General features: G+C 38.2%; 1 protein-coding gene across 7 annotated transcripts in view; it reads left to right on the forward strand.

Moving 5' to 3' along the window:
• Positions 1-11,413, forward strand: part of LOC117304389 (band 4.1-like protein 3) — a 63,761-nt gene extending 52,348 nt beyond the window's left edge. For 3 of the 7 annotated variants that reach the window (XM_033788812.1, XM_033788815.1, XM_033788813.1), the window contains 6 exons: positions 2,641-2,805; positions 3,530-3,649; positions 7,546-7,815; positions 8,935-9,015; positions 9,726-9,871; positions 10,488-11,413. In XM_033788812.1, coding sequence (XP_033644703.1) covers positions 2,641-2,805; positions 3,530-3,649; positions 7,546-7,815; positions 8,935-9,015; positions 9,726-9,836 — 747 coding nt within the window. In that variant the 3' untranslated portion in view covers positions 9,837-9,871; positions 10,488-11,413. Of the gene's footprint in view, positions 1-2,640; positions 2,806-3,529; positions 3,650-5,609; positions 5,700-7,545; positions 7,816-8,934; positions 9,016-9,725; positions 9,872-10,487 lie in introns of those variants that run through there. The other 4 variants (XM_033788814.1, XM_033788817.1, XM_033788816.1 and 1 more) reach the window with 4 other exon arrangements.
• The last annotated feature ends 2,857 nt before the right edge of the window (positions 11,414-14,270 follow it).

Raw genomic sequence — 14,270 nt, forward strand, 5'->3', positions numbered from 1 at the left:
GGGTTACCAGCCAAACACCCATGTATTTGACTGGTTTCCTGTTGGCTTCTGCTAAGCAAATGGATTTACTGCTTAATGAAATGAGGCAGTGGCTGTTCTAAGGGTCTTCATCTATTTAAGGAAAAAATTGTGTTTTTTTGCGAGTGTTATCATTCTCAAATAATATTTTTTAAGAGCACACGAAACAGAAATTTGAGCGGATAATATACATTTTTCAGACACGTACAAATATTCAGAGTTTGCCAAAAGAACTTTTCTTTCTTCTGTTCTGTTTTCACTTTTTCTTTCTTTATCTGTCTGTGGTCAGTATGCCTTGCTGTTTTAATTTTGTTTCATATTTTCTTTTTGTTTTGTTTAAATTGGACGGTTTATAATCGGTTGTTGTTGCCATTGTTTAACAATAATCAATGTCGGTTATTTTTAGTTCTTCCCATTCTCAGATATGTGCTCATATTAATTAGTGTATGAGCGCCATCCCATTCACATAGTCCATAAAATGATTTGCATGAGAAGTGTTTGTTGTTAGCGATTTTTATTTTGAGTTGCATGAATTCCTTTGCAGGATAGTTGAAGCTGGTTCGAGAGCACCTTGCACTGGTCGGATCATGGCATTCAAACCCACCTTTTTTTTCCTCCGATTTTAGCACAATTTATTTGATAATCATCTTAAAGGATTCAGGTACTTTTTCAAAATGTCCACATATTTACTTTAAACTTACAGGGTTTGAAGATAATTATAGTAGAAAGCTATAGTACAAGTAAAACATGTCACAAAATAATTTAGTCTCAGGAAGACGAAAATTATTTACACCAAAACGATAGCATAACTGGTTAATACGTTTTTACATGCTAAAACTGAGACGAAAATTATTTGTTTTACTCATTTCTCAAAAACTACAGCACCTCAGTAAGTAAAATTTCAAGGGAAGCTTTCTACTATTATAATCTTCAAACTGTGTAAGTTTAATGTAAATCTGAGGGTTTTGAAAAAGTACATTGACCATTTAACATTATGACACTTTTGAAAGAGCTATCTGGTGGCACTTGAAGCAGGGTTCTCGTTCAGTATGTTGAGTGTTGATAGAGGTTCTTATGACAATGTTGTCGCCCTCTCTTACTTTCGGCACCAAAGCTTCAATTCACACTTCAGAGTTTTACATGTATATATCTACAATGTTTTTAGCCTGAGTTTACTAAAAGGCACTGGACACTATTGGTTAGTACTCTAAATAGTAATTAGCATAAACACTTATTTCGTTATGAGCAAAGGAGAGCTGTTATAAAACATTGTGAAACAACTCCCTCTGGAGTAACGTAGTTTTTGAGAAAGAGGTAATTTCTCACTCAGATATTAAAAGACTTCAGACTTCAAACATTTTTTAGGCATCTGAAAGAAAGCACAGAATTTTTGCAACCAGTGTTATTTTCTTGCACTATTCTCTTGCAACTTTGATGACTAATTGAGTCAAAATTTTCATAGATTTTTTATTTTATGCATTTGTACATTTTATACACCAAGTGAGAATACTGGTCTTTGACAATTACCAAAGGCGTCCAGTGCCTTTAAGGAAAACACTCGTACAGAAAGATTGTCTTGTTATAACAATATTGCTATTCAGCGACTTACCCCTCCATCTTTTCAATCCTTACAATTTTCTTCTCTATCTGCCCAACCCCTCCCATCTCTCTTCCAAGATCAGCGTCAAAATTTTGTTACTTTGAGTTCCCAAAGCATGGATTGTCATCTAACAACGTGTTTGGCAACAATTAGATGTATTTATTAATTTATTCATAATTTCTTTCGATCACCTTTTAAAATGATTTTTTTCCACACCGTATACATTCTTTTTCCAGGTGGTGTCAAATTTGTTACCTCACTGGGATATATCTTATCTGATCCACCTTAATGGTGTACAAGCCTGAAATTACATATAGAAGCCTCGGCCTCTATTGCCCCTGGTCTTGGCCTTGGTGCCCCTTCAAAAGTTTCTTATAGACTTTAATATTTTCTAATGGAAGTGCCATTTGTGAAATGAAAATGGCCTTGCCCTCTCAAAGATGAACTTCCAGACCTGGTGTGGTCTATCCTTTCTATGGGCAGCAGGTGCACTTTGGTTTTACACAATTTTCTTACATTTTCTAGTTTTGTTCTGCACTTGGGTCATTGTGTAATTTTGATAAAGTGACTATCGTCATGAGGTAACATTTCGATCCCTTGAAGATCAGTTTCAATAAAGTTTTGGTTCTTTTCCACATCTTAAATTGTTTTGCAATACCCCCTCCCTCTTCCCCAAGTAAAGAAACCACCCCAGAATGAAACCAACTGTAAACATGTAACGGTCACAGCATTTAAAAAATGGAGGATTGCACATAGCGTCATTGACTGCCTTATTCGATGATAAACAATGGAAAAGTGCATGCGTGTACTCGCTGCGCACAACTCTTAGCCAATGATAGCCTTGAACGCGTGCACGTTTCATCAAAGATGGTGATCAATGGCATCATGTGCATTCCACTTAGAAGAACCGAATGAGTATATTGCACAGTATTTTATCACAGGGTTTTAGGGGGTGTTGCTGTTCAAATTTCACTTTCAGTTTTGCATGTAATTAATCGATAATGAATATGATTGGTTAACAGAGATCGGCTGATGATGTGGCAGCCAATAAGCAAGAAGGAGACCCGCAGTATGGCGGCGGCCCTGACGACGATGGTTATGACATGACACCTGGGTCCACTAGGTTCCAGACCACGACCACTACCACTACCACCAAGACTGTCTACAAGGTGGAGAGGACTGGTGAGGTAAGAAGTCTTAACTAAGGCAGGATTCTGCTAAGCAGAAAATGGTGCTTAGCAAAAAATAGCAGGGAACCAGGCACAGGCAATATACATTACATGATACTTTGGCTGGTAACCTATTTCTACTAAGCAAGGTTATTCTAAGCACTGTTTTGTGCTGAAAGTTTTGCCCCAGAATTATTGTGGACTAGGGTCTCAAAGAGACTCTTACTCATTATAGTGTCCAACTTTTCTGCTTACCGCAGACTTCTAACAATGTGGAGATTTAGCATTATGGTTACAGAATGTGCAATGTCCGAGTGTTCACAGAGCCTGTACATAATTAAAAAGATTGGTCCGTTGGCTTCCCAGCGTTGTGTAATCAGGTCCCAATCTTATGGCTCTGCTTACCTTAAAGGCAGTGGACACTATTGGTAATTGCTCAAAACAAGTATTAGCATAAAACCTTACTTGGTGACGGGTAATGGGGAGAGGTTGATGGTATAAAACATTGTGAGAAACAGCTCCCTCTGAAATGACATAGTTTTCAAGAAAGAAGTAATTTTACACAGCTAGCCCAGAAATTTGGCGCTTGCACAGTAAGCAGAGAATGGTGATCGTAAGTGCAAATTTGGCGGTAAGCAGAGCCATAAATTGGGTCCTGCTTACACCAGTAAGTGCCCCAATGCATCATTGTAATGTAGTATTAAGTAGGATACTTGATAACAAACCCTCTTAACTCTAACAGCCTGGCGTCTTGTTGGAGGGTGAACCCATTTTATTAGAGCCAACGATGGAGGAGGCACCCAGCATCCAGTCCAACGCAGCCAACACCTACGTTAACGTTAGCCCCGAGTCCTACCCAGAGGTATTTGTCCAAACAGCGGTTTTCTGAGCTCACCACGTCTAACACTTGCATTTTTCCCCCTCTTCTTCTACCTCTTCTTCACCTTCATTAACAGCACACCTTCACAGCTCTCGTTTAATTTTTCTACTCGAGAGCTTCAAGCACTTGTGGTTCATGGGTGACACCTCTTCGAGATTTCATTTATATAACAATTAAACCGTCTTAGACTTCTTTTATCATACCATTACTCCTGAAGGTCGTTTAATTGGATCATTTTGGGGGAAATGATGTTGGTGGTAGACCTTGGGCCTTTTTCAAGCCTTGGCTTAGGCTACGGCTCCAGGGGTTGATTTCACAAAGAGTTAGGACTAGTCCTAACCTAGGAGATACAAAAAAACGTATGGCTAGTCTTAAGATAGGACGAGTAACCTGTTCTAACTCAAGATAAGACTAGTCTTAACTCTTTGTGAAATCCACCCCAGGCTCCGCCTGCTAATGTACCACCGCTTTCAAAATATGCGCTCTTCATCGGAATAGGGCAGACATTTTTTGATTTGTATTTGGATGGACATTTAGAATGAAAAGAAAAGCTTGGTAAAAAAAAAATGAAAAATAAAGAATCGGAAATGACTTGATAACAAGATCCGGATGGAAGGATCACTGACTCTATTTTGATGAAAGAAGTTTAACCTTTTTCATTTTGTAGTCTAGATAATAATCTCACTTTCTTCATTGGAGTGCATATTGGTTTTATTTTTAATCCTGCAATCATGAATATGAATCATTTATCGCCCAGGCCTTCTTGTTTTTTGTAATATTATTTTTCTGTGGTAGAGTTTAGCGAAATACATGTAGGTGTGATTTGGAATGCTTTTCGTTTTTGGATTTAACCCCTCTCTAAAAATCAAACGATTATTCTAATATAGCTCATTTTCTTCAGACACGTGGTAATGATTTGGTAGGTTTATTCTTGTCTCTGAAATTGTTGCAACATATTCCAACACTCACTCAAATGTTGAGGTACATTTTCACATTTGTAACCATCTTTGTTCTTTTCACAAAAGAGAAACTCATATGGTGTGAACGCAAACCTCTCTTAGATATACTTCCAACATGCAAAGTTTCAAATCCGACTTGTTTTTACATTTGTCAACCAAATAAAAGGAAAGCATTCATGAAACTTTTGACATGATTCTTATGAATTATATAATGTATTCACACTTTAAAACTATCTATTAACTTTCATACATTAAACCATTGCCTTTTAATAGTAAAATTTCCACTGCAAATCAACAGCTCTCATAAACTAACCTGCTAACCTTCCTCTGGGGACAACTTCATAGGAACATTATACTTGCGATAGCCAATAATTTCTGCTAAGCGTACACCTGAGTATAGCAAGGCTAGTATAGCTAGTACGCCTGTATTGGTGTTGTTTTTGCAGCTAGCACAGAAATTGTTGGTATTTAACTTGTAAACCTGAAAAGGGACAAGGTGAAACTAGGCTCTGCTTATCAGGTTGTGTTAATTATAATAATTGCTCCATCATTCATACTGATTCATTCTTAATTCAGACTCATTCCATTTTTTCTAAATCATCATCATCGCATCTTATCATTTGTTTATCTTACTGTGACTTAATGTATAACAATAGGTTATTTAATTATAAAGAAAACAATTATAATTGGTTAAATTTGCCATGTAGTATTAGAAACTACAGAACTGAAATAAGGTACTCTCTGTAAATGTTATTGTAGCCCTTGTTTCTTAGGTAATTGCTCCGTACGTTTAGTTGAGATCTTTGCTTTTGTCACTCGAGTATCGGTGTTTGAACTGTTAGTTCATAAGGTCTACCTAACAATCAAACTTTGACTGCAGTGATTTCGCTTCTACAGGCTTGAATGAAGCCTACATCCAATGGGAAAATCTCCACTGTATGGTATTACAAACCTGAACTCATCCCATTCCGTTCCTCTTGTAGCCTCCGCCCCAGCCGCCAGCCCTTCAAGGAGACGTTGCCGTCATGAAGCGTCTTGATGACGCTGAGGTGGGCTAGAGTTGGCATGTCACGTCCACAGTTGGATGTCAGACTTGCCGTGTTTTTGCACCTTTTTTGTGTTTTGATCCAATGACTTAAATTATTAACCTGTGTATAACATCAAAATGCACACAAACCTATTACCCACACCGATAAGATTGTTGAAATCATGAATGACGTCATGGTGAAGTTACGCTACATTCAGAATGTCTTGTGTAATACTAGCAGCACTAACTTAAGTTACAAATATGAAAGTTGCTGTGGATTGACGAGAAAAGAACTTAACTTGACAAGATTTTGTTGTGCTGCAACTTGTTATATTGTAGATGGATCCATTAAGCTCTCCATGAAAGCAACTGAGTTTGGACAGGATGAACACTGTCTCTGCCACACCACACCACACCACACCACACCACACCACACCACACATAAATAATAACACCTTTTTTTCATTTTGTAGTTAAGATTTAATTATAGTCAAACTTGAAGAGTTTTGGGGTTGTATGTATTAACTGTTAGGATTTTTGACAATGATTAACAACTTCATCAAAGTAAATTTCAGTTTTCTTAATTGTGGTAAAGCAAAAAATATAAATTAACCACTGGTATCTGACGCCACATGGGGCTTGCACTTTTTGGATTTTTATCACATTATAAAGATATGACGCCTGACATGACTGGCTGTGTACACTTCACCTAGAAAGCTCACTACACACAAGTAAACTGACTCCCAAATGGCACAGCAAGTACGACTGATGATGACGTCTGGGCCCAGTTTCATAAAAACGTTAAAGGATTCGGGTACTTTTTCAAAATGTCCATAGATTTTCATTAAACTTACAGGGTTTGAAGATAATGATAGTGGAAAGCTTCCCTTCAAATATTACTTACTGAGGTGCTGTAGCTTTTGAGAAATGAGTAAAACAATGTCATGAAAATACATTTGTACATGCTTAAAAATAATTTTCGTCTCATGAGACGAAAATAATTTTCACGACATTGTTTTACTAATTTCCCCAAAACTACAGCACCTCAGCTCGTAATATTTTCAGGGAAGCTTTCTACTATCATTATCTTCGAATTGTGTAAAGTCTTGTGTAAATCTGTGGACATACATGTACACCCTTTAAGCAGAAAACTTCTTTGCTAAGCAAACTGTGTAGTATTTTGGCTGGTAAGGTTAAGCAAGATTTTTTGTTTGTCATTGCAAGTTTTTGTGCTTACAGGCTTGATGGAATTGGACTCAATTTAATTGGGTCGATATATTGAACAACAAGCAATATAATTAATAAAAAATAACTACTCTAAATATAAATATTAATATTTAAAACTGCTGCCATAGATTTTATCCTCTACTTGAATCAAATTGTGGTCCCAGCTACAGTAGTATATTTAAACGATTTCACTAACTAAATTTTACTGTAACTTTTTACCGCCACTTTTATACTAATAATTATACTAATTTCTTTCAGCATTTTGTACTAACATAATGATCATGAGCTTTGATTTGTTGTTGATCTTTTTCTGGTAAGCATTATTTTGTTGTGCTCAGCTATTTGAAGTGCGTATATAAGCAGCTCTGAAATTGGATCACAAGACCAAAGACGAAGACAGTTAGTGATTAGGACCGCCTTATAGTCTGAGGCCCCAAAGTTTTGGTGTATTGTTGAGCCCAATGACAGATTGGTGGTGGTGTTCTTGTGTTTCTTGATCATCATTCAACATTTCACTCATCAAGCAAAGGAAGTTTTCCAAGTGCCTCTAGCTTCAAGCCAATGTAGAGGACCAGCGCCTAGTGGTCATGCAGCATGGTCTGGCTTGCATCGATACCACGCACCGTAATTTCTAAATCAAGACGTTCATTTTATTTCCCCACTAGCCTCAAGATGATGACGAGATGGTCGCGGCCACAGCCTCCGAAGGTGACGAGCCGTACGTCAAAACGGCCACTATTGTCCAGCAAGGGGGCCCAGATGAGGAGAACTCCCAACTGACCCACGACGTGCCCTTCGTCCAAACCGAAAACACGACCATCTCATTTGAGCGCGACCAGCCAGATAACAGTCTGGATGATTCGGGCATGTTGGTGAGCGCACAGACCCTTACTAGCGAAGGCCATACCACCACCACCACCACACATATTACAAGGGTACGTACTGACAACCGTTCAGATAGAAAAAACTTTCCTAAGGTCTTGGATCTTGGCACACCTTGACATTTAAACTGTTGATGAAGTCCGCCCCCTTCCCCTTCTTCCAGAGTCGTGGATTTAGCATCTTGTGTTTGCTGTGGTAGTTCTTTTTTGTGTGAAAAACAGTTTTTGGTGTGCCCAGTATGTCTTGTGAAGGTGTGCCGATCCAAGAGTTCAGGGAGGGGAGATTGGTCGGGAATATTTTCTGAAGGAAACGAGTCAGTGTCCTCAACTCTAATCATACCCGTTCCCACCTCCCTCCACCCTCCACCTTCCACCTTCCACCACCCTCCTCCACCGTCATAGAAACATTGTAAGCAACATTCATTCAGCAAACAAAACAATAATGTATACTCCGTTGTACAATGGAATATTTATCTACATCAGTTGAGTACTGAATCTCAAATGATTTGTTGCAGATCACGATTTAATACTACATTTTCAGAGGTTCATCGACATTCTCATGTTTTATTGATTAAGTTGCAGTGAATAGTAGAAATTAAGTCTTCGCCATTCAATCCACATTGCATCAAAGCATATTTTGTTTCTCATTTCATTACTTTCAGACAGATAAGTCGCTTTTGTTTGCCCATTCATTTTGGCGTTTACATTCAGAATGACAATTCAATGTGTAATGTAATTTGAAAAAGAAAGACATTGCAATGATTTCCTTTAAGTTAAATAACATGCTTATCTTACTAGTGTTTTGTTTTTATCTAGCATATCAGCGTAGTTAATAATAATACTAATTATAATAATAATAAGTACTTTGATGGTGCACAAAGTGGAGGCATCAGTGCGTTGTTCAAAGCAAAATTTGTAGAAAGAGTAGGCAATTCAAGCCCGGTTTATACTTCCTGCGAATGCGATACGCATTTTGACGTCACCAATTTTCAACAAATATTTCGCGTCAGTTGACTTGTGCTCGACTCCTGCGAAACATTCGCTGCGAAAACAGCCGTGTGATGTTAAAAACTCGCTTGGCATTCTCAGGAAGCATGAATCAGGCTTTCTGCTGTACATTTTATTTTGATTTGGATATTTTCACGGTTGTATTTTTGGTATTGATTTGGCTAGACGGTGAAAGGTGACGTGACAGAAACACGCGTTGAGAAGAAGATCATCATCCAAGGAGATGCAGATATCAACAAGGATGAGGTAAAGAAATTACCTCATACCTCAAGTTTATCCTCCATGAAGAGAAGGGGCTTACCCTCTCATAGCTGACACTTCATCAATAATGAAGTAATGTGGGGTGTAGTGGCCGAGCGGATTAGAGCACCAAACTCAAGCTCTGGTGTTTCTGCTCAGCAGAGTGTGGGTTTGAGAGTATGGTCGTGATACTTGTGTCCCTGAGCAAGACACTTAACCAAAATTGCTTCTCTCCACCCAGGTGTAAATGGGTACCTGTGAGGGCAGAGATGGTTTATGTGAATGATTTAAGGCCCAGTGACCAGGGAAAAAAATGTTGAAGCGTCATGAGTGTCACTGCGTGACGGACCTGAGCGCTATATAAGATTGATTGTCACGGTTAGCAGAGCCATAAAAATGCTCCATCCAATTTTGGTAGCAAGTCCAATGCATATGTACAAAGCTGGGTACAAGTTATTCAAGACTGTAATTGCGAGTGACTCATACACATACTGGGTTCGAGGATGTGTGCACCGTCCCTGCATTTACAGTGGGAACGATTCACAGAGCTGCGGGCAGCGAATAAGACCCCACAACAACTCCCGACGTGACTTCAAGACTAATGTCATCCTTGTTTTTAGGATGTATACACATTCAAAAGCAAAAGGTTATGCTCTTTGTCCATAGTCTTTTCTATGAGCCCAGTCTAATTGTTTTTTTGGTTTTTTTGTGATCAGCTTTTGGCCGAGGCCATTGCAGAGGAGAAGAGATGCAACCCTGACTTCACCATCACGAAAGTAGTCATCCACAAAGAAGGGGAAGAGACAAATGGTGATGTGGTGGAATAGTCGCCCTCAGCAAGATAAATATATAAACAATTGAGGTATGTTGGGCGTGAAGGAAACCGAGACACTTGGAGCAAGTTTCAGTGCGCACCATGGTTAGCTATAAGGTTGACTATTTGGACTCGAACCAAGGCTGGCCGACCATTGGACTAGTGTGGGCGACCATTTGGAACCAGCCTTGGAACCATGGTTTCTGCCAAATAGTCTGGTTCCTTTTTTGTGCAATGAATATTATCGTAAATTCCTGCTGTTGATTATAGGGAACATGATCAATATGTTAGATGTTAATTTTTGGGGGGAATTGATGGCTTCCGCTGTTGCTTGAACCGGATTTCATTCTTCATAATCATATCATTGCTGCTGCAACCAATTCCATAGCCATAGACATTAGCCACTGCATTCAGACACAACATTACTTTTCATAATGATAAGTTTTCTAAAGTGCATTTTTCAGACCTGTATGCTTTGTTTTTGAAATGGCAAGGGCACCAAGGCATTTTCTCCTTGGTAAAGGTCACCCTAGGAGGAAATTGTAAATTTCTTCTGGAGCATTTCAAGGGCACCAAGGCAATGATAAGGGGGGGGCATGAAGGCAATCACCTTCATTGCCTCCATGAAGTATCAGGCCTGATTTTTATTTCTTTTTCTCCCCAGTGCTGATCTGTTAACAGGGCAGGAGGAGACCTCTGGCTTCCCACGACCCCGTCACGTCAAGGCCAACATCCCAAACGCCCTTGGCCAACGGAGGCTCCTGTACAGCTCAAACAAGATTTTTACGATTAAAAAATAAAATGCATCATGTCTTAATTAACACTGTAGAAAAATTGTATACACTTCTATTATCAGCTTAACCATGTGCTGTAGTATTGTTATAAGCGGCACTCGCCAATTTTTAGATATATCTGTTAACAAAAATTAATGAACATTTTGCTTTTTAATTTTGATGAGCTGGGGTCTGCTGATTTTTTAATGTGGAACTTTCTTGAGTGTAAAGTTTTTGAGGCGGAGGCATTTGGTTTTCTTCATGGGAATTGTTTTTCATTCACTGTTTAAAGGAGTTTATCTGGAGCTGTAGTAGTGATTGATATAAGAAAGAACCAGTGGTTTCCCCCCCCCCCTGCTTGTTTTTCGTTACCAAAGAATCCACGAGTTAGCGGCAATTAGCTTTTAGCCTTAGCAATCAAACTTTATAAGAAATGCCTGCAGCCTAGAACCTTTTATGTGGAAAAAAAAATATATAAGTGAAAATTCTGTTTGACCGTACTACATTTTAAAGAAATTGATATAAATGTTTCACGAAAACACTTTCTACGGAGGTAAATTTTTCCACTTGGTTTTTCGATGCCGGGTATTCAAAAGCTGTCTATACATTGCTTTGTCATTATATGAAGATGGGTTCTGTTTATGACCCCGTGTAACATTTTTTGATTCAATTTAAAGAAATAAAAGAAATCTTTGTGTGTTGGAAAGTTTACTTGTAGCTTTAGCTAAACCCCTGGCGCTGAAAAGTGGTTCAGATCGTAGTGCGGAGAAAAAAACGAGATAGAAAAAAAAAAAAAAAAAAAAAAGCTTCGAAAAAACTAATGAAGAAAACATCTCCTTTGTGAATGAGGTGATTATGTAGAAAAATGCTGAATATGTGCAGTATATGCCCCCATGAGGGGTGTACGTAGTTTAACTACAGCAGATATTTTAAAAATAACGGATCTGGCTTTTTATTTCAGTAGAAGGTTGTAGTGAGTAATCATGATTGACGGGGATAGGTTGGAATTTATTCATGGCTCGGCTGTGTTTTTGTTTGTTTTTATTTTGTTTATTTTTGGGGTGGGGGAGGGGGAATGCAAACAAAACTCTTTCTATGAAAAGTGTAGCATGTTCGTTATGCCATGTAGTAAATGTTGTGTTGTGAAGTTATATGTTAACAGTACTCTTAAACCAAGGGAAAATGGACTGTATGTACCATTGTGTGGGGGGGGGGAGGTTGGGTTGTATAGGGTGATGTGTAAGACTCGGAAGGTACTGTTGCGTTATGCACTAGTCACGGCCATGAAAAAGTCGTTTGTTTTTTGTTCAGCTGCCTTCTTCTGTTCCCACAAATTGGATTTGATTTTTATATTTGCCGCTTTGATTATTAAGAAAAACCAGCCATTGATTTTTTTGTTAAATTAAATATCGGTAGGAGTGAATAAGTTTCACTTATTTTTGGCTTTACATACTTTGATATTAATATAACTTGCAAGGAATTCAGAAATTAAGTCATCTTTTACCGTCTTTAAAAACTAGAATCAGTGTATAGTGTTTAGTATTCTCGTTTGTTTTTTGCAAAATCAGTGCACTAAAAATCCTTTAATTTTTTTGGTTTTCAGGTTTAAAATTTTTCGCAAGAATCACCAACAAATTCTCAAGAACTTTTCCGGTCTTTGTACCTTTTAGATTCAGTAGGTTTTTTTCGGTTTATAAACTAATTTTTTATCGCACTTTTATGTTTAAGTAGTTGCATTTTGTCATTTGGATATACAAGATAATTGCTTTGTAAACACGCATTGTTCACTTCCGGATTGATCGGCCTCTTGAATTTGTCGCTCAGTCTTAAGGCTGTTGATTATGTTTATAAAGCTTGAATATGTCAGCCAGTACCTCGACGTTGAAAGAACTTAAAAATATGACTCACAATAGGGTTGAGAATTCAAAACTTCAACTGCTAAAGACCTTCATCACAGTGTGATCAGTTTGATTTTACTCCATTCCAACCAATTGTAGCCAAACTGAGGCTGGACGAAATAATAGTCTGGTCCCATGCGCAATGAATGTTAGCATTCATTACTGTTATTGGAAACAGGGAACATGACCAAGATGTGACAGCATGATAAAGGTCTATTAACGATAACGCAGCTCATTGTGCTTCGAAGATCTTCCAGCGATAAAACATGATTGTCTTTTTTGAGGACTTGGTCTACATAAAATAAGGTGTGCTAAGGTACTTGAGCTCACTCATGGGCCCTTTTCGAAATGGGGCTTCGGCTTTGGATTCAAACGACGGCTTCAAGAGCCTCAAGCCGAAGCCCTTGTGTCAAAAAAGGGCCATAGACTCTATTAGCCTTTTGAAAAATGGTGGTCACTATGGGATTGCACTGTTTGGTTTTGGTGGATTTGATCAGATTTACCCAAACCTAATAGTGTTATAGTATTGTGTCCGCCATACCTTAAAATGACTCATTCGTGTCTCTGGAATTGTGAATTGAAAATCATACTGTAGTATTTGATCATGTTTTAAAGTCCACATTTCTGAGGTTTGGACAGCAAGTGTGTACGCCTCAAAGCATTATAATGTTGAATGTCATACTTTCTTAGTCCGAATTGGGTTTTTTTAAGAAGTATCCCAGCAATGTTTGTGTAAAGACAAAGATTTGTGAGGGAAGTGCTTTTATTTTAAAAAAGCAAATTGGCCGTTGGAGTCTGCGGACTTAAAAAATTGACCAATGATAAGGTGATGATGATTGATATGAAATTATGCAGTCTGATGAAAAATTGATTTTCTGGACAAAATGTTATTGACTTATTTTTTAAATAAACAAGAGTGATAATGCCACATGTCGGCTGCACATAAATCATAAATAATTAACCTCTACGGGGCGCTGTTTACAGACAAAAATTTGCATAAATTTACATGAACTGTGCATTTGATTTTTCCCAAGATGGTTAAGGTCTCAAACATTGCCTTATATTTTGTATAGGACAGAGACCATTTGAGCTTGACCTTGTCCATCCTGGGGGAAAAATGTTTGTCTCCATCTGAAACAAGTTATTATTGTTTTAACATTAGGAACTTAACAGCGCCCTCTATTGGTTGTTAAATTATGATTTATTTGCGTTTGTACAGCATGCACTGATCAAGAAATCAGATCACCAGAAAAAAAGTCAATGTGATTATAAACTGTGTTGCTGTGTTCATAAACGTGAGTGGATTATTTTGTGATTGTTCAAATTTTGTGGAACATAAAAAAAGCCCAATAAAAAATTACCCTACTTGAATCTATAAAGTAAGTGTCATTTTGTGAAAATTAATTTTTTAAGTTTTGCCTCTGCCCCTTTCCTCTCCCCCAGTTTGGCTTGAAGTTTTGTTTCCCCTGTTCATGGCATGGTGTCGTGGTTGGGCCAAGCGGATAAAAGCACCAAACTGAAGCTCTTGTGTTTCTGTTCAGCAGAGTGTGGGTTCGAGTCCCGGTCATGATACTTGTGTCCCTGAGCAAGACACTTAACTATAATTGCTTCTCTCCACCCAGGGGTAAATGGGTACCTGTGAGGGCAGAGATTGTTCTTGTGATTGATTTAGCGTAGTGGCGCATATTTGTTGAACAGGCTGTATACTCCCCATGGAGCTGAGATGGTTTAAGGAATGAATGAAATGGCCCAGTGACCAGGGGTAATTATGTTGGA

The sequence above is a fragment of the Asterias rubens genome, chromosome 21, assembly GCF_902459465.1.
Source record: "Asterias rubens chromosome 21, eAstRub1.3, whole genome shotgun sequence".
NCBI classification, from domain to species: Eukaryota; Metazoa; Echinodermata; class Asteroidea; order Forcipulatida; family Asteriidae; genus Asterias; species Asterias rubens.